At 42.8% G+C, this 20,524-nt stretch overlaps 2 protein-coding genes across 2 annotated transcripts; both read left to right on the forward strand.

The window, feature by feature from the left end:
• Positions 1 to 277: 277 nt before the first annotated feature.
• Positions 278 to 10,942, forward strand: agfg1b (ArfGAP with FG repeats 1b). The gene is made up of 12 exons (XM_083659301.1): positions 278 to 540; positions 2,179 to 2,272; positions 2,551 to 2,666; positions 4,605 to 4,743; positions 4,911 to 5,067; positions 5,691 to 5,798; positions 6,339 to 6,483; positions 6,852 to 6,931; positions 7,032 to 7,124; positions 7,459 to 7,617; positions 8,870 to 8,964; positions 9,341 to 10,942. The coding sequence occupies exons 1-12, from the start codon at positions 374 to 376 to the stop codon at positions 9,398 to 9,400; spliced, it is 1,413 nt and encodes a 470-aa protein (XP_083515427.1). The 5' UTR covers positions 278 to 373; the 3' UTR covers positions 9,401 to 10,942.
• fbxo36b (F-box protein 36b) lies at positions 10,516 to 16,544 on the forward strand (the record flags this gene model as incomplete). Its single annotated transcript, XM_083658991.1, has 5 exons — positions 10,516 to 10,539; positions 11,931 to 12,039; positions 13,105 to 13,277; positions 13,527 to 13,753; positions 16,388 to 16,544. 5 exons carry the CDS (start codon positions 10,516 to 10,518, stop codon positions 16,542 to 16,544), a joined length of 690 nt encoding a protein of 229 aa, XP_083515117.1.
• Positions 16,545 to 20,524: the final 3,980 nt, after the last annotated feature.

The raw sequence follows: 20,524 nt of genomic DNA on the forward strand, positions 1-20,524 counted from the left end.
AGTACATTACTAGCCAATCGCCCAGCACACAAACAAGGGTCATTTGGGTTCTACTCGGCTATGTTGCAAGAGTACATTATGTTTACTGACTACAGTAGTATTTTGAGAAGCGCTATTTTTCATATCTATAAATACTGCGAGGCGTCATTTCAATCCAATAGATGGCGCCTGTGCTCCTGAAGTTGGTCGGGTTGCCCTTTTTGTTGGTGTAGAAGAAGAAATTTGTCAGTCGCCCAGTCGTCTCCCCACTAGACCTCAGCAAGGTGTTTGGCTACCGCCGTCGTCGCGGCAAGTCTTCCCGAAGGCCCCCACTCCCAAAAGCCCCGGTGGATAAAACTTCTGCCCGCCGACAGTACCCCGCTGTTTTTCGGCCATGGCGACGAGCGCGAAGCGAAAGCAGGAGGAGACTCATCTGAAGATGCTCCGGGAAATGACTAGCCTGCCCCCGAATAGGAAATGCTTCGACTGCGACCAGCGCGGCCCGACCTATGCCAACATGACAGTGGGCTCTTTCGTCTGTACCACCTGTTCTGGGATATTGTGAGTTAATGTTTGGTTGTTACTACCGTCTTGTTGCTTAGGGCGTCAGCCTGGCAAGGACAAGGCAACGTGGCAGGTCATAATATATTTGGGGGGGTCCACTTAGCGGCACCGTTAGCTCGTTAGCTCAGTCAGGACAGGTAACGTGAACAGTAGCCCGAGGCCGTTGTTGGGCTGGGCAGGGCTCGGTCGCTTGCTTTGTTGACAACCATGGTTCATTTTCTCAACACTCAATGACATCATATGGGGTCAGAGTTACATTTACACAAAGTATTAAGAGTTGGGCTCAGTCAGTGGGTTATTGCCTCCACAGTCAAGGTTAGCACTGCATAGTTCAGATACCAAATAGTCAAATATTTGACCAGTCTGTTTAAAAACAGCACGTCACAGGCTGTGAAACGCCTCCTGTTGAACTTTAACTCGTGTCCTACAACGCACGTTGAAAACATACACACCTCTATGATAAGCAGATCAGGGTGCGTCTCACACAAGTTGGGAAATAGTGATATGGGATAGTGGGTCGGGCTAAGCTGTAGCCTCAGCCTGATGAAATCTTCTCATGCTTCCCGAAAATTAAACGATTACGAAAGCATAACCATGATTTATGCAATGATCACTTGCACTGTCTGCATACTTCTACTCAACCTGGATGCAGCCACTGCCCATATTATGTACGATATTTCCCCACTGACTTCACTGTAGGCCTGCCGTGTCTGAATACAGCACCAGGATATAGACACCTTGCATTGTATTGTATCCCTCAGTCCCTGTCAGCACCTACGACACAAATGCCAAGTGTAATCAATACATGCACACCTCTCAGTGCTGTGTCAAAAGAAACCATGGGCCCAAGGGCCTATGTAAAACGAGGCCTATTTATGCCTATCACCCTTTATAGCAAAAGATGATGCCACGTTGAGATATCATGTACATGTTTATTTTTCCTCTCCTATGAGTCTATGACCGTAGCGGTCTTTTAGCGTGGTGGTGCATGCATCAGTACCAATACTGGTATCAGGGTAAGACCGTGAAATCCTGAAGATCACATACTGAGAACAGATCTGACGCATCGGGCTGGGCGATATGGACAAAATCGAATTTAACAACATTTTTTGACCAAATACCTCAATATCGATATTGCTACAATGTGGTAGGGAATGACTATTGCTGCTTTCACTAAATATTGTTTAATCATCAGTAATGTGGATATAATGACTCAGTGGGTAAAGGCAAATAATAACAGCTAGAACCATCGTACGTTCAGAAAATTACATCACTTTACTGTAATGTAGCCTTTAAAACCAGGAAAGGACAACTCTTGTGCCAATATCATGATATTGCGATATCCAAAATCTAAGATATATCATCTAGTCCTATTATATCATGATATGGATATTATATCGATATATTGCCCAGGCCGACTGACAACAGTAATTTAACAATGCTAAGATAATATTTATAGATTCATTTCACTATCTGAATGCGATAATGCTCATGCATGTATTGGAGACTGAAAAATGGTAAAGCAGCATCTCTACTTGGGCATCTGTTTTTGTTTTGTTTTGTATCAAATTGCATTGGGTGGCATGGCATCCTGCTTCTCTTGTTCAGCTAACGTCTGCCCCCCTGCACCCACAGACGAGGACTGAACCCCCCACACAGAGTGAAGTCCATCTCTATGACCACATTCACACAGCAGGAAATTGAGCTCCTACAGAAACACAGCAATGAGGTATATCACACACACTTGGCAACAAAGGACGCAGAAGACATTTGACACAATGAAACAAACATGTTTAGATCTTGGCTACTTGTCTTACACTCTCTAGTCTAGTGGCATGTTAGGTATTTGTCTGGGCCTAGTCAACTTTATTGGCATTCCTCTCTCCCTTCTTCTTCTCCCATTTCTCATCATCCCCTCCCCCCTCCCCTGGTCCCTTTATTTTCTCTCACCCCCTTCCCTCCTTCATCCCCCCCTGCCCCCCCCCCCATACCCCTGCCCCCCTGTAGGTCTGTAAACACATCTGGTTGGGCCTCTACGACGACAGGGCATCAGTTGTTCCAGATTTCCGAGAACCACAGAAAGTAAAAGAATTCCTCCAGGAAAAATACGAGAAGAAAAGATGGTAATGTAATATTCTTTTGTTTATTTATTTAGTCTCCTGTTGTTGTTTTTCTGCTTGATATGATCTATCAAGAGTCAAATCTGTTCAAAGTAAATGCCTACCAAGAGAAGGAGTTGAACCACGCAAAGGCTTATCAGCATCCTTTATTTAAATTGTCCACCCTGGGGACGGGCGTGATGAATCAATGGATCAAGTGTTTAGTGTGCGATTCTAATCTAATTGATGTATTGGGATATTGATTGACCTCTGTTAATCTCTTTCCTATTCGGCAAGGTGGCTTTTAGCAATTTGTCTACATTTCACCCAACCGTCCTCTTCCTTCCGTTCATGTTTGTCTCCTCATTATAGCATGATCAACACTTAAGTGATTATTGAGAGCATGATAGATGTTCTTGTTGGAGTCATGGATTGAATCTTTGAAAAGTGCCAGAAATACTATTTTAACACCTTAAGTGCCATAGCCGAAATAATTCGTCTTACATAATCCAACGCTTAAGTGCCAGAGCCGAGTTTACTCGTCTTACATAAACATTTTTTTTTTTTTGACGGTGGAACATCAATCAACAACTTTTACATCTTCGAGATCACTATTGGAGCAAGATAATGTGTATAATCTATTTTACCGACCCACTAAGTGTTGACAGTGCTCCCCCAGACGACCGAAATCAAAGAAAAAACTGCCGCGGGACCAAGCCGTTCAAGGAAATGCCGTGGCGATTTTACAGTAATCCACTCAAGACTTGTCTTGCCTGAGAGCGGCCGCGCACCGGCAGCAGCACACAGAGAGCGGAGAGCGATTTGCAAAATAGATCATAGGTGAAACACACTTTGAAACACCTCAGAAAGGCCATAATCAACATCTGCCCATCGCCCACGCATTCCCCGGCCCATCTTGACTCGCACAAGGAGCGTCCGCACGCACGCAAGCAGGCAGGCAGGCACACAGGCAGGCAGCAGCAAAAGCGCTTCTGACACGCCCGCTGTACAGCCAGGAGGAAGGAGGAGAACTCCTCCCTCCGTGTGTCTTCTCCTGGAGAAGACACACGGAGGGAGGAGTTTGAATGAGAGGGGTGTTTCCTGTTGTTATGGAGGAAATTACTGTTCAAAACTATTGTTTAGAATGTCTGACGGTCTTACTGATGCCAAAAATGAATGGTTAAAGTGACTGTTTCACAAAAAGCCATTTATCTCTGAATAAATTTCCAGACGCTGAAACCATGCTGTACTCAACGGCTAATATCTACATAACTACTAACTCTGCAAACTAACTCTTTTAGACAGAGAAAGCACACATTCTATTAGTTATTTTTAGATGATTGGTGTTCATGAATTCTTAACAGAAAAGAATCCTCGGCTGTTGCTAAAATGAGCCAGAATCGTCAAAAACACCCCTGGCACAACTTACCTACAGGAATGAAAACATGGCTGGCATTCAATGTGTTAAAAAGTGTTGCAGGTCAGTAGGTAACACACGTCTTACGTATGATGCAACAGAAAGTGTTGAGAGATCATTCATTCAAGTCTGTCAAAGGCCATTTTGCTTCATGGTTAACCACATGCAGTTTGATAGCAGGCTATCTGTTGTCTGTCTCTGTCTCTGCAACACTAGTGCAGTTACAGAGGGAAGGACATGTCAACCTAGACTCTAGGTCGACATGTCCTTCCCTCTGTAACTGCAGTGTTGCTAGATAATAAGAGCACGGTTTTTAAACACTGTTGTATGAAAAAGGTTCCTGTTTGATCAGATGAAATGCTCTTTGCAATCAAATAAAGCATTTCGCCGTCTGTGGGAAAAATATTGAAAAATGCCCCCCTTCACACCCATAGATGAAAACTTTGCTACATTCGTTATTATGAAAGCTAAATCTGATCACACTTCTGAACTCAACTGTGTGTTTGTGTGCTTGTTGTGTCGGTGCTACTTTCCCGTACGCTTAGGTATGTTCCTCCAGACCAGGCGAGGGCAGTAGCGAGTGTTCAGGGCTCAGTGTCCGGCTCATCAGCCAGCAGCACCGGTAGCACACCAGAGGTCCAACCCCTCAAGATTCTGCATCTCAACAAGACCCCTCCGCGCCAGGTAACACAAAGACACACACAAGCGTCCGTTTGCCTACTCGATATCCACCTTCAGTGTCTTTTGGTGTGAGATTGCGCATGAGTTTTTTTTTTGATTGAACCAAGGTACATCTGTCAACCACCAGCCTGTCACCTATTCAGATCTTTCTTGTTCTCTGACCCATCCAGTCTCCGGGGCTAGGTCGTTCCCAAGCTCACAGCATTCCTCACGAGAAGAAGTTTGACTTGCTGTCAGACCTGGGAGGAGACATCTTCGCTGCTCCAGCCTCTCAAGCCGCCGGCTCTGCCAACTTTGCCAACTTTGCACATTTCCAAAGCCAATCAGGTGAGTGCTTCACTTTGTACCAAAAGGTAGAGTCAAGTCAGTGACAGATATTCACTGATACATGCAGATGTAACAGAAACTAACCAGATGCATTCAGATGCTTAAAGGAACACTGCCCATTTTCAACCAGCTTTGTATCATTAGAACATCAGTAGTATATCAGAAAACTGTAAACTGTTTTGAAGTCTGTCATTTAATTTGACAGTTATTGAGTGTTAAAGTGTGGACCAGTGACATCACTGGTCCACACTAACTCAAATTAATAACATTAACTCAAATCAACTCTCAATAACTGTCAAACTAGATGAATGATGAATAGTTTGACAGTTATTGAGAGTTGATTTGAGTTAATGAGTTATTAATTTGATTTAGTGTGGACCAGTGATGTCACTGGTCCACACTTTAACACTCAATAACTGTCAAATTAAATGACAGACTTCAAAACCATTTACAGTTTTCTGATATACTACTGATGTTCTAATGATACAAAGCTGGTTGAAAATGGGCGGAGTGTTCCTTTAACAGTATGCACTCCATAGACTGTCATCATCCCATGCACTGCTCTACCATTGTGATTTCCACATTCATTATCAGTGTCATTGTTTCCTTGTCTACGGTTGCAGCAACTCAGGGTAATTCAAACGCCAACTTTGCCAACTTTGAGGCGTTTGGCAACTCTGCAATCCCATCCCATCTGGGCACGTCACCCCCCTCAAAGTCCTTTTCATCAGGTACCCCCCTCCCCACCACCCCCCTGCCCCCCATCGCCCCTCCACATACACACTCACCTTCACCCCCGATATCCTCTCATTCATGTCTTAGCCACTGTGTCCACTGGGAACCTCTTTTTTTGTATCTAGCAGTGCTAAACGGATGCTTTGGCGAAATGCTAGTCGTCACTTTTGTTGTTGATGCTAAGCAACCGTTGAAACCATTTTGAAGCACAGTGTTAAAATTCAAACGATTTTAACCTCTACTGCCTGGCGCTGTCAGCGCACAAAAACATGACAAGCTCTGTGTTGTCGGGAACAAACACCTGTGTCCATTCCATTTGAAATAATGAGAGAAAGAAGCCCCAGAAGGGCTGTGGACAGATATTACAGCCTTACTGGTGGACACATAGGCTTTGCAAAGTATTGAGCATCACTGTCACAATGTACTACTACATCATGCTATCATTGATTTTCTTTGTATTTATTATTATATTTGTACTTGCATGTAGTATGCATACGACACTTGCCCGCTGAGTACCTTCTTCCTCGTGTCGTTAGGGGGAGGGGTTCCAATCCCGTCGATGTCCAGTGCCGTGCCTGCCCAGTCCCAGCTGGGGAGTTCTGCAGAGGACCGCTATGCTGCTCTGGCTGAGCTCGACAACGAGCTCAGCTCCTCCGCCCCCACTGGCAGCAATGTGCAAGGGTGAGAGACACTGGCAGAGAGAAAGACACACACACACACACACACACACACACACACACACACACACACTTTATTGATGCTAATAAACGTTGAGTGGAAGTTATCCTACACCTCCTATATACACCTGCAAAGTCTGCAAAATTATGGAATTTAATTCAAGGTTTAGGTCTTGGTGATGATGTTGTGAAGAATAATGTTCCGCTGTGTAATGGTCCAGCTGATATTACCCAGACACTATCGGTATACATCAAGTTAGATCCCAACCAAAAACTGCATAATCGCTTAACAAGTAAACTACAACAACGTACTACATGTTACAGTACAAACGGATGTAAACAACCATTTCATATGGCCATGTTGTTTTTCAGGAATATGTTTGGACCAGTGTTGGGATCCTCACCTGCCCAAACTCAACCTGTCTTACCCAGCATGCAGCAAGGCTTTGGAGGTGGCACTTCTACTTACTTTTGCAGCGATACATGCAAAATAAAAATGTGTTTTGCCATTTTCAGACCGTTTTTTCTAACTTGCCCATGTGTTTCCTCTAGCTGTGCCGTCCACAAACCCCTTTGTTGCTGCAGCTGTTGCCCCGGAGATGGCCACCAACCCTTTCCAGGCCAATGGTAGAGCTCCCACTGCAGGTGTGTGTGTGTGTGTGTGAGAGAGAGAGAGTGTGTGTGTGTGTGTGTGAGAGTGTGTGTGTGTGTGTGCGTGCGTGCGTGTGCGTGCGTGTGCGTGCGCGCGTACTGTAAAGCTTGGTGTATATTATAATTCTTTTAGACATTTGTGTTAATTTGATGTAACCCAGTTGCATTGGTAAGTAAGCTAGTTTTTTTGCCAAGGTAAGTCCTGTCTGTGTCTAAAACGTGCTCCTCCCTTTTGTATGTGTGTGCGTGCATATGGTGTGCGTGTGTGTGCATTCACTGTACACACACACGTGCTGTGTGTGTTGTTGTGTGCGTGTGTGTCTTGTAGCCTCATTCGGTACTGGCTCTATGAGCATGCCTGCCGGCTTTGGGAATGCGTCTTCCTACTGCCTCCCGACCAGTTTCAGCGGAAACTTCCAGCAGCCCTTCCCTGGCCAGGCCCCCATCCCCTACCCTCAACCCGGGGCCTATCACCCTCAGCCTAATGGTTAGTGGCCCCCACATCCCGTCATCCTTAGCATCCATCCTCCGCATGTGCAATACCTGTCAGTAGGGGTGTCACAATATATCGTCCCACGAAATTTCGCGATAGTAAAACGTCACGATATGTATCGTTGAGATGAAATCTCATATCGTGAATTTTTTTTTTTTTTTTTTTTTTTTTTTTTTTTTTTTTTTCCAAAAGTAGACAAAGAAACGTCTTTGTTTGTTGAAGTTCAATGTGTGGAAAGTAGTTCAGTTGAACAAGTCTCTGAAGAGACACATGAGAAGTTATACAGGAGAGAAACCATTCAATTGAGTTTCTGGCAAAACTGTTTACTTGACAGGAAAAACTGAAGATGCATAAAAAATAGACTAAGAAAAGTCTTGTTGTTTGAGTTTGAAGAAAAAATTGAAGATGCATAATGAGAATTTATACTGCTGAAAACCTTTTAGTTCAAAGTAAATCTAAGTGACGGTGTAACTCATTCTATTTCAAGATAAGCCTTATCTCCAATCTCATGTTTTTTCTAGTTGTTATTGTAATAACAATTTCCCACAACAGCATGTTTTGTATTTGTGCATTTCAAATAAAATACTACTTTTCCAGTCATATATTGTCATTATTCAAGTTTAAAAAAATATTGTTAAAATCGTATCGTATCGTATCGTTATCGTGAACCCAGTATCGTGATACGTATCGTATCGTGAACTGAGTGTATCGTGACACCCCTACCTGTCAGTGATGGTCAGCAAATGAAAGATCAACATACTTAAGCCATTTGGGTCAACGACTGCATTTGCACCCTGCATGACTTGAAGGGGGTTTTCATGATGGTACTCTGCTGCACTGGGGATTGAGTTCCAGTCTCGCAGCGGCAAATGGAAAGTTGGGGCTTTTCAGTGGCAGCTACTGCACAATGATTACTGGTTGCATTTAGGGTACAAAGCTTTGTTTTCTGGACCAAAAAAATGTAATGAACAAATCTGGAATCATTCATTATTAGACTCTGTTCACTTCTGAATGCAACCTGACACCTTGGATCTTAGCTACACTTTGTTATTTTACACTCTTATAGTCCTGTTATAGATTTACAGAAAAATGAATATTTCCCACTATGACCGTGCTGCTTGTTACAACTATTCTGAAATCCACCACCACATAATGGGGAACTACAAACTGCTTTTACACACTGCACAACTGGAGACGGCAGATTCAACCTGTTGTGAATCCCGTTCCCTCTGCCTATCTGCCCTAGGCCCTGCATTCCCAGTCTACGGCCAGAACAAGCCGTCCATGACCCCCTTTGGGCAGCCCATGGCTGGCCCTGGCATGTCCAATAACCCATTTATGGTGAGCATGTATTGTGTCGGTTTTCCTCACTCTGTAGAGACTGTCAAAGAAGGGATTTAACCCATTGATACCTGATGCAGCATCCCTCATTTGTGTGCGTATCCCTTTAAGACCGCGAACAGCGTTAACGCGGTTCGCGGTCTTAAAGGGATACACACACAAATGCTGCATCAGGTATCAATGGGTTAAAGGCCAAACTCAAAGCTGCCTAGTTTGCAATTGGGATGACTCATTTGACTAAAAGCAAAGCATTGCTCATTACATTATAACATTTGCAATTGAATTAAATGAGTTTGATAACAGCAGCGATGTTTACTGTTGCGGTCTTGTCTGCCTCCACTCTCACCTTTCTCTCCCTTCACCTGTCCTGTTCCAGGCGGGAGGCCCAGCCGGGTCGTTCCCTGCCGGAGGCTTTTCCACCAACCCCTTCCTGTAGCACACCACCCAGTCCTTCGCCACCAGAGGGCAGCATGCAGCACATATTCAACGCACCGGTTCCGTCACGCAGCTTGTGACAGTACATTTCTTAAAAAAAGACTCTTAAAACCAAGATTTTTTTTCCGTAAGGAAAAAAGTTTACAACACTATGAAGGAGTACAAAAGACTATATTGAAGACTAAGGGACTGTTCTGTGGGGAGAGAACCAATTATACCCTTTGGACTATATACAATACATTATATCCTTTTTATTTTTTGTTTATGCTTATGACTGTAAGCTCTTTGTGCATATCATTTTGTAATCACGATTAAGTACATGTTATGTATAACAAGGACTGAGTTAACAAGGGTGAGTATACACACACCTTGTGGAAAAGCCACTACAATGTATCTACTTAAGTAAGGGTATACACAGTTTAAGGTAATTAACAGGGTTTCCATCCAAGTCCATGCTCCGTGTGGATTTTAGCAACCATAATTATACAGTTATTTCATTTGCAAAAGGGATTTTTTTTCTTCATTTTAGCATAATTGCTACTATACTGGCGCAATGGTGCAACTATCCGTGATTAACTTACAGATTCAGAGTGCTATCGCTAAGTGTCAACAGCTGCTCCCAAAACAACCTGTGTAGCCCCATATCTTTGAAAGTGTAGATTCTAAACAATTGGGATGGGACTTAGCAAGATGGGTAAATAATGCCCGGCCTATCTGCGAGGGACATAGATCTGTTAAATTATACAATGTCCCGTCCAATTCTGTTAGTTCTGCACGAGTGTGAAAAGTGTAGAGGCTAAAGGTTGGTTTGAAACCCGGGGCAGCTCACTGAATAAGAGGCCAGCAGAGACCTCAGACTCCTTCAGACCAGCACGTAAAGAGACAGGCATACACGTCTGCTTCAGCACAAACACTATTCTAAAGAGAGAAGCAAGACAGGCGTAAATATAAACACATTCTCCTCCTCTAACCCTGCCTGCTCTCTTAAACAATGGGCTAAATCTCACTACACTTGCCCTGAGTTGTCTGTGACCTCTGCTGCTCGAGCAGAATCTCCGATGTCCTCCAGTATATTGTGAGGTAAGGGTGTAAGACTGTTAAGAAGGCCTCAGGGTGATGGGCGTGACCCTGATTCTCCCGGTGAAACTGGGTTGCCACAAACCAGGTGAAAGAGTTTTTTTCATTCGGTTGTGGGTGACTCGTCCTAGTGACAGTGAATGATACGTTTACCAGACCTTCCCTGGAGTTACAAACGGGACACAATTTGAATATAAATAATCTTCATAATGGTGGCTATGGATTATTCACATGACTCCTTTGATTCCTCTGATTGAAAAGCTTTTGGAGAAAAGGATGTGGCTGAAATAGCCTTTGATCATCTCCCTCCAGTTTGCTTGAAAAATGCGGCAGAGGACAGAGGGTCAATGTGGGATTGTCTCATTACTGGACCAGTGCTTGACTCTTGAGAATGAGGGTCTCGCTTGTGCCATCAGTGACTAACAATGAATTTGACAATGTGTTACTTGTCTTTACAAGAATAGGTAAGTCAATGTGTACATATATAAATATATGTATAAATAAATTAAAGATTTTTAACTACAACTTTGTTTGATTGCTCCAACTTTAAAACTTGTCAATTTGGCATTAAGCACAACTCTAGATTGAAACAGCATGCTCTTTTTTGTTTTTCAAATGCAAATAACGTTGACTATTGTTTTACATACATTTTTATGACTTCATAACTTGACCTTTCAAATAGAGGCAAAACACAATTTCACATGTATTTTTCTCGTGGAAAGCTTCCCTTGAAAAGCTCCTCCCTTGCTGTTGTCATGACAACGTATACAAACTTTTCAACATGGCGTCGCTTTTAACAGAACATTTATTTGAAACCTGTGGACAAGGCCCTTCACCTAATAAGGATTTTTATAATCTAGTTATTACCAAAACAGATGTAAGTGTGAGTACTTTGCGTAAAAAAAACTCTGGAAAACTGATAATGACCAAGTGTTGCAAGCCTACTTGTTACAGTAATATATCTATAGCCTGCCAACTTAGCACTGCTGGCTACGTTACTTCCTACTAACTAACGTTATAGTAGCGTCCTAATTGTTTTGTTTTTATTAATACCATCCCAGCTATTGTTTTTTCTTAACAGTATCATTGCTTCAATATCCAATAAATAAATGGAATGCGCATTAGAAATAGTTAATTTGTGTAGCAGATGGAGAATAGAACTATATAATGTTAATCATTAAAGGCCAACAGAAAGCAGGGATAACAGGGAGGGCAAAGAAAAGGCCTAATATAAACACTTGTGTGTAGGATTTTGTTTTAATAAATGATTTAAAATATAACATTAAGATAATCATATATTAAAAATGTATTTTTTACAAGGATCTAGAAACATCCCAGTTTAGGACTAGGGGCTCAATCCATATGGAATTCTACATTAAGGACAATCATGAGTTGCACCCCCTGTCGCACAATCTGGGTCAGATTTGTTACACCCCGTATAATGGTCATTCCAGGTGATCTGGAGATGGTGGAAGATCTCTCGGAGAAATGAAGGCAGATCCGCCAAGCCTGGAGAGCAGAGGCAGTCTCACCAGGACTACTTGGATGACAGCCGGCTACAGAGTAAGGAATTCCTACCTTCTAAACTCACAGTTACAAACAAGGAAGCAGTTGAAATGTTAGTCCCTAGATAGCTATGTAGCCTCTTGACAGGGAGTCCAGGGGAGATGCTGATCAGTGAGGCCGCCGGGGCCATCTGCTGCCCTCGTCATGTGTGGCTCCACAGATGGCACGGCAGGGACAACAGTGAGAATCCGTCAAATTGCGTGTTTGTGCGGCTCCCCAGCGGTTTGTGGTAGAGAGGGTTATTCAAACAAGAACCACATACAGTGCATATGGTCAACAGAAGAGGGGGATAATTCAAACCAGAACCACACACTCCACCGACAACTACGGCGGCTCAGTGGTTAAGCACTGTTGCCTCACAGCAAGAAGGTCCTGGGTTCGATCCCAGGTCCTTTCTGTGTGGAGTTTGCATGTTCTCCCCGTGTTCGTGTGGGTTTCCTCCCACCACCAAAAGACATGTATGTTAGGGTTAATACTCCTGTCGGTGCCCCTGACCACGACACTGGCAAAGGAACTGGAGTTGGTCCCCCGGGCGCTGCACTGCGGCTGCCCACTGCGGCTGCCCACTGCTCCTAGTTCTAGGAAAGTTCCTAGTAGTAGAGGATGGGTCAAATGCAGAGGATGAATTTTTCCATGGGGATAAATAAAGGATAACTTAACTTAACATAACTTAACTTAACTTAACTTAATTACCACTGGTGATGTCTAGCTGCTCAGTGCCCTATCTGTAGAAGACTGGCTGTCCTGGGAAGTTTGTGTGCTGCAAGATGTTATTAAAAACGTTTACGGTACTAAATACATCAAGATAAGAAAAAACACATCTGGAGGTAAGGGTCTCCCTCAAACAAATGTTTGCACCGCCCATGTATAGCATACTTTTGAGTACAAGTATCTTTTCTACATGAGGTGTTTTGTACAAAGTTTTATATTTAGGTGTACAGACTAGCATCATTATATCCTCAGATTATGTCTTATGTGTGACCTTGTTGTTTTTAGTCCATATGAAGACAAACTGAAATTGTTCGATAGGTACGACAATAAACACAACGGGCTTCTTCCCAGGTCAGGTCAGCATGGTCTTCGGTCATGGAATCTTGCGCTACACCCAGGCTTTGTGCCAAGGCCATTATGACTACCTGGAGCGCCTGCCGGACCCCCTGCTGCTCCACATATTATCCTATCTGGAGCTGGAGGATGTAGGGCAGCTCGGACGAACCTCTCGCAGGTTCAGGCAGGTCAGTTCAGCTAGACGCACGAATGCCCAAAATAGAGTGTATCCTTCTTTAAACCTGAACATGTGTAAGTCATTTAGGCTTGGACATACTTTGCCTTCAGTTGGTCTCGCAAGAGAGAAGGCATCACCACACAATCACATCATTGTCCACCACTTTATTTTAAATGACAAACTGTGAAACTCTTCTATTAATAATTATGACTAAGACCATGCTATTGCTTGACACTATCCTATGGCTTCTGCTGCTCAGCTGTGTGGGTCAGAGGGGTTCTGGGAGCAGGCGGTGCGGAGATGCTGTAGGGTTTCCCCGGAGGCGTCGGCCCTGGCCCTGGAGGTGGGCTGGAGGAGCATCTTCTTCACCAGCAAACTCCAGCTGCAGAAGCAGATCAGCCGCCGGAGGCTGAGGACCGAGCAGCAGCAGCGGGACGAAAAGGTCTGTGACCCGGATACAGAGGCGGAGGTCATGAGCCTGCGCTCGTACACAGAGTCTCCTGGTTGAAAGTCCAGACACAGATACGCAGACTCCCGGTGCTGGAGCTGAACCCTGCTCTAGTTCCTGCTGTGGTATTGACCCTGTCCTCAATGCTAAACCAGATGTGGGCTGTGATTCAAGCATTAACCATGTCCCTACTGACCAGTTGTGTGGAGATGTGTAAAGTGCACCTCGGCCCGGGGCGTGACGAATGGTGGAGCGATGACACAGGAGGCCGCAGTGCAGATCCGGGAAAAACACGGAGATTAGGCTTTTGTCCAATTTTGATTGGTTAAAGTGCTACTAATGTTTCTGTGAGAGTGGGATAACTTATTAATCAATAGGTCTGATTATACACAATGTGAGTGTAATTCCTCTCCAAAGTCCTGTATATCAGGGATTGTTATATCGTGCCATTTCTATAGGCTATAGCCACCCACATCCTAGAATGAGCTATTCTGTATCTGATGAATGTACAGTACTTGTAAAATAGAAAAAAGGAGCTTCTTGGATATTAAGTTCACATTTTAATTTAGAAGTAATGTACAGGTGTACACAAGTTTATCTTCAAAACAAAATACACGGGCAACAATTAAATATACAAACAAGTATTATGTTTTGAAGATGTACATGTTAGTAAACTTGTGTACACCTGTACATCTGTACTTCTAAATTAAAATGTGAACTTAATATCCAAAAAGCTCCTTTTTTCTACTTTGCATTCTACTTGGCCTGCTGAGCTTTCTTGGCCCACGTTTTTGTATTCTCCTATACAGTACTTGTCAAATGTCCTTTTTTCTATTTTTGTTTGTATGGTTATTTAAACATTAATTGTCAATATTTGAGGAGATTGATCTACTGCAGTGACTTCATTGTGCCATGATATTACAAGTCACCAAAGTAACAAGTAAACAAAGAGCTTTGTAGCAACGGATAATGTAATTAAATCCATATAAATAAATAACTTTGTAAATGTAAATGTAGCAACCTAATTATTACTTCATAAAGGGTGTTAACATTTTATTTTATTTTTACTTATGATGTAATAATATTGACTAGAAATGTCATGTTGTAATGTAACTTGAGTTATCACGGAATTAGTCAATGCTATTATTAAGTCATCGATTAAAAATTGTACAGTCTCCAAGATGCATAATAAAAAATGAAAATAGACATTTCTTTCCATCTGCTTTGATACTGTATAACCAATATACTTTATTTTCTTCTTTTTTGTTTCTTTTGTCCATCCATCCATTTAAATGCCTTGTCTTATCAGTTAGTGTTGTGATGGCAGCAGAATCACAATCAGCTTTATTGGTCAAGTATGTAGACATACAAGGAATTTGACTCTGGTACGGGACAAGGACAAGGAACTCTGGTACAAGCAATTTGACTCCAGGGCTCCAGGCAGAGCAGCACAGATGTCCTTTTGGGCTCACATGTGGTGCTAGGGTGGCTAGATCTGCTTTGTGGGAAACAATAGAGCTCTCCTTTCTAATTGCGGGCTCTAACATCTATTTGACAAGCACGTCAGTTAAGTTACATCATGCTCTACATTCCTAGAAGTCCCAGATAATGTCTGAGGTTTGACAGGAGTATGACTACTGTGAACACAGGTGAAACAGTCCCCTAGGGGGCAGAGGCCATCAGTGCTTTAAAGATAGCTCATAATACTGACATAATCTCTGTCACTCGTCCAAAACAAATCTGTCACTCGTCTCTCCCTTCATCTTCTTGCTCTGCAGCATGTGGCATGCCAAGCACAGCTATAAGTATCTTAGGTGAGGGTGTATTTTTTCTGTCGAGATTTGAATTGCTTTATTTTGTCTTCTATTATCTATTCATATTTCATACTGAAGTTGGATGGTTTCTTTTTCTCCAAATGCTAAAAGAACATTGAATAAATCATAAAAGCTTTGATGTTATTTTTGACAGTGTACCCAGAAATATCCTCGAATTAAATGGATTTGTGTCTGTGAGTTAAACATAGATAACTCTGATATGAGAGTTTGAGCAGGGATTAGCGTGGAGTGAGTAGAAACCACCTGCCCTAGTGGCCTGCACTGTGTCTCCTCAAAGAGATGGCAGTGGTAGCGCTGTCGCCTCACAGCAAGAAGGTCCTGGGTTCGATTCCCGCCTGGTGCTGGGGGTGTCACCATGTCCTCAGTGCCTACTGCCCAGGTGGGCTCATCAGAAGTAGCCTGGGTAAACCCAGCCGCCACGTGACCTGCTCTCAGACCTGCTCTCAGTCACTACCTTGTGACTGTAAGCAGGGTAAGCCTGAGAGCAGGTCACTGGGGGCAGGGTTTACCCAGGCTACATCAGAAGGGCCTTTCTGTGTGGAATTTGCATGTTTGTTCTCCCTGTGCTCCCCGATGGTTTCCTCCAGATAGGACCCCCCGCCCCCCCCCCCCCCCGCGCAAAAAAAAGATGGCCTAGATTGATTCTTTAGCATGCCATGTGGTACAGTATGCCATAATGCTGTATTATAATTGAAAACAATAAAAACAAAACACATGCATACAGCAGCAACAAGGGTGCATTTGTATATTTATATGCATGTGGAGGATTGAGCTTGCTGTGGTACGCTTCGTTCTGTGCTAATCTCTGGGTGATTCTTGCTCTCTTGGTGCTTGCAGAGATGTGAGGATAGACAGGGAGCATGTACAGGCCATGCAGCACACCAGCACCTTTAACCTCCGCTCCCTCCTCAGGCCAGGCCAGGGTAATCCTGCCAAGGTGAAAATAGGACAGATGACAAGTAGCCAGCAGACCGCGCAAAGAGCAAACATCTAAAACAGAAGGAGAGTAGAAAGTCCCCTTTTTGTGTCTGTACATCTGCTGCTCTCTTTCCACGTTCTTGTGGGTCTATATTTCTTCAGTGAATGCTTCAATTTGTCATGGGCGCAGTGCACTCTCAGCTTACCTCTGCCTTAAATGACCCTGTAAAAGATGGAAGCTACACTCTCCTTTCAACCACTTAGGAGGCCTCAGTGCTCTCCTGACACTACAGTCCATTTACGATGTGAATGACATTTTAAAATGTTTGGCATTTATAGCAGGCTTTTCTACTGGACGGGCTGTGATGTCCTTGTTTTCACTTGTCATTTGGAAATGTAATTCAGCAAAAGATTAATGTACACTTCAACTGACAATGACAACAGTTTTCGTCTTTAGAGAAAAAACAATATCACTATATGACATTTTCTATGCTTGCTGACTTAAAAAAAAATATATAATTTCAATGAAACCTTTTGGTGACCTCTGGCCCTTGGACAGTTCACCTGCTCCCACATTGGCTGCTCTGCGTGTGGGTCTGATTAGCTTGTGGTAATTGAAACGGTCTGGCTCTGCATCTCTCTGACTGCAGCCTATCTACATGGTCAAGGCAACCCCCTTGATCTTTTGCAGCAGGACTCTGGCAGCTTGAGACCGTTTGAGCAAAGGATTAGCTGATATTATCCACGGTTTATCGTACTGAATTAGCCTACATCTCCACCCCCAGCCTTGGCTTGCTGCCAAGGCTGGGAAGGAGGAGCAAATTGACATGGCAACATAAAAATGTCCATCCCCCAGGAGGGTGAAAATGATTGGTTGCTGCAGACATGCTAATGTGTGATAGATAGGATGCTACAATTCAAATTCTGTGTGGTCAGAATTACAATGAGGTGGCCAGAACGTACTACAGAAAACGATCAATCAGCCTCACATAATAATCATGTATAAAATCTCTTGGAATCCCTTTTTATTCGGTGTGGTATTAGTATAGGTATCAGATACGACATTAGTAGGTAGATCAGGTTTCAGAAACTGAGGAGGAGTGTGAAGGAAGAGTCAGAGCATGAATGTGAGCTAGTTGGCAGGGCTGAGCAAGGAGGCCATCAGGTAAGGATTCAGGGGGAAGCCCTTACCTTGGCTGGGAGCCAAACATAAAGATAGCAAAGTGCCTGATAGAGAATGAAATTTTAACCACTCTACATCCGCTAAATGTATATATAACAACATTAACCAAATGAACTTGAAGCCAGGAGTCCAGGAAGATGTCTTATGAAAGTGTATTTATTACCATAACATTCTCCTATACACTGTGTTATAGGAGAGACTGAATCTCAATGTACCATCTGATCAATGTATGTGGTTAAAATTCCATTCTCTATCAGTGCCATTAAGTTAAGTTAAGTTCTCCTTTATTTGAACCCATGGGGAAATTCATCCTCTGCATTTGACACATCCCTCAACTAGGAGCCTTCCTAGAACTATAGGAGCAGTGGGCAGTCGCAGTGCAGCGGCCCGGGGACCAACTCCAGTTCTTTTGCCATTGCCTTGGTCAGGGGCACTCACAGGAGTATTAACCCTAACATACATGTCTTGATGATGGAAACATAGCATTCAACCTTTTTTGAAAACATCATACAATTAGTATATGCCTTGGAATAAATTAAAAAAAATACACAAAAGCAAGTGAATGTGGTTACATGTGATACAGTATACTGTATGTATAAGGTCTGATTTGTTCCCTGACAAGAAAAGGGAATGATGATGATGAAAATGTTCCCTCGGTCATCATTTATATGCAGAACATATTGGTTTTATTGCAGATAAAACAGGCTATATTTAATTTTGAATTCTGTTAGTATTTCAGTATGATTTTTCAGAATTCTTCACACGTTCAATGCCATTTCTAAATATGTGCGATGTCTTTTGTTATTAAGCTTCAATCTTGTCATAATGACAGAGGTCATATGAACTGAGCAGCAGAAAGAAGCTCTGACACTGTATTGTGCACTGACTCTTGCTTTTAACCCATTGATACCTGATGCAGCATTTGCGTGTATATCCCTCATTTGTGTGTGTATCCCTTTAAGACCGCGAACCGCGTTAACGCAGTTCGCGGTCTTAAAGGGATACACACACAAATGCTGCATCAGGTATCAATGGGTTAACTGGAGGCGTTTGGGAGATGTGATGGGAAAGAGGAAAAAGGTGTTTTTTATGTTGGTCAAGTATCTTGTTATATTATCTCTTTCTTGCATTAATTCTTCCAAAGCATGTTGCACTCAAGCTAGATTAGAGTCACAGGTTCAGTTGTGCTTTGATGACTTCTAATCAGAAAGTGATTTAGTCATATCTGTGTCATATTTTATTCTGGACTACATCAGTAACATGATCTGATTTATCAAAACATTTTGTTGGCTCATCAAGTGAACCAAAGCCATTTTGAAGTAGACATCCATCTGCATCCATATTGATTCAGACGTTACTCTGTAGACATCCATCTCCTGCATCCATATTAGTGCTGATTCAGACTTGACTCTGTACTGAAGATCCTTAGATTGCAAGTGCATAATCATTGTCATTATGAGAAGGTAATGTTAGATAGAATTACCATCAGTCTGTAACATACAGCTTGTTTAGGTAGGCTAAGCAATAGTGTTGATCTTATCTAGACGTATGACACACCACCATGTTAAAAACCTTTCAGACAACGCATCTCAACTGTCACTCTACCTAAATATGTAAAGTGCTTTTGACTAATTTATTACTCAAAAGCACTTCAGTCACTTTAGTATCAAACTGTCTGCTCATTTAGCAGAGTCTGTTCTTGTACACTTCCAGTATGCAGGTCGAGGCCCCGCTGGTTTTTGACCATAGCCTACATGGCCACTGTATCTTAGATGAGGGTGAATTTGAATCCGACCTCCAAACACAATCTTATTCTCCATTTAAATGCTACACCTTATTGCAGTACCTAAATACCCACCAAAACATCAAAGTATGGCTGCAGAGCATTTCCTGATTGCAGTGTTGGGGAGTAGTGAACTACATGTAGTTGAACTACGTAGTTTAACTAAGTTTTTCAGTAGTTTGCTGGTAGTTCCTGTCAGAGTAAAATGATTGATTGATTTTTCCACAACATTCCACTACATTCATATTTGCATAGTGAGTCAAGTAGTTAAACTACTTTTGGTCTTTTTTTTTTTGTAGTTTAACTACTCAAACTACAAACTACAATTTGGGGCAATAAAATGAAAGGAATATATATATTTTTTATTTTATTTTACCATTACTGTTGAACCAGAACCCGCTTTGACAGGACTGCCCATTTTTCTTTCGTCCTGATTGCTTTGAAGGCAGCATAGAATGTGAAGGCAGCCAGGATCCCAGTAACATTACTGTACTTCTCAACAAGACACACAGGCACAGCCTACGCTGCCTCTGATTGGCTTGCCCTGATATTCTTACCCTAACCTTAACCAATCCTAGTCAAGTCTTTACTGCTTATTTGTCTGATAAAACAAAACCCAGAAGAACCCAGATTTTGAACAACAAAAATATCACATTTAATGTATTGGGTGTCAACTATTGCAATAAACCAAATTGAGAGCCATATTTTTGCTGGCATTGTGCTTTTTTTGGTAAGGGTATTATATTTCATTTCATATATCACACAGTTCATTTAGTTAGTTTGGGGGTGGCTTTAGCTCAGGAGGTAGAGCGGGTCGGCCAATGACGCAAGGGTTGGCGGCTCGATCCCCGCTCCCTCCCAGCTGCTGTCCCTCGTATGATTGGTCGGAGGGGCCGTTGAGCGCCGATGTGTGGCTGCCACACTGGTACGAATGGTGTGAACGAATAATGATTCTGTGAAGCGCTTTGAGCACTTGGAAAGGCGCTATATAAATCCAATCATTATTATTATTAATGTGTTTTTTTTTACAAAGTAGTTTGAACTACTTTTTCTGCATAGCTTGTAGTTTCCTAAACTACATCTCTCCCAG

Source organism: Poromitra crassiceps (genome assembly GCF_964638095.1).
Source record: "Poromitra crassiceps genome assembly, chromosome: 23".
Classification (NCBI taxonomy): Eukaryota; Metazoa; Chordata; class Actinopteri; order Beryciformes; family Melamphaidae; genus Poromitra; species Poromitra crassiceps.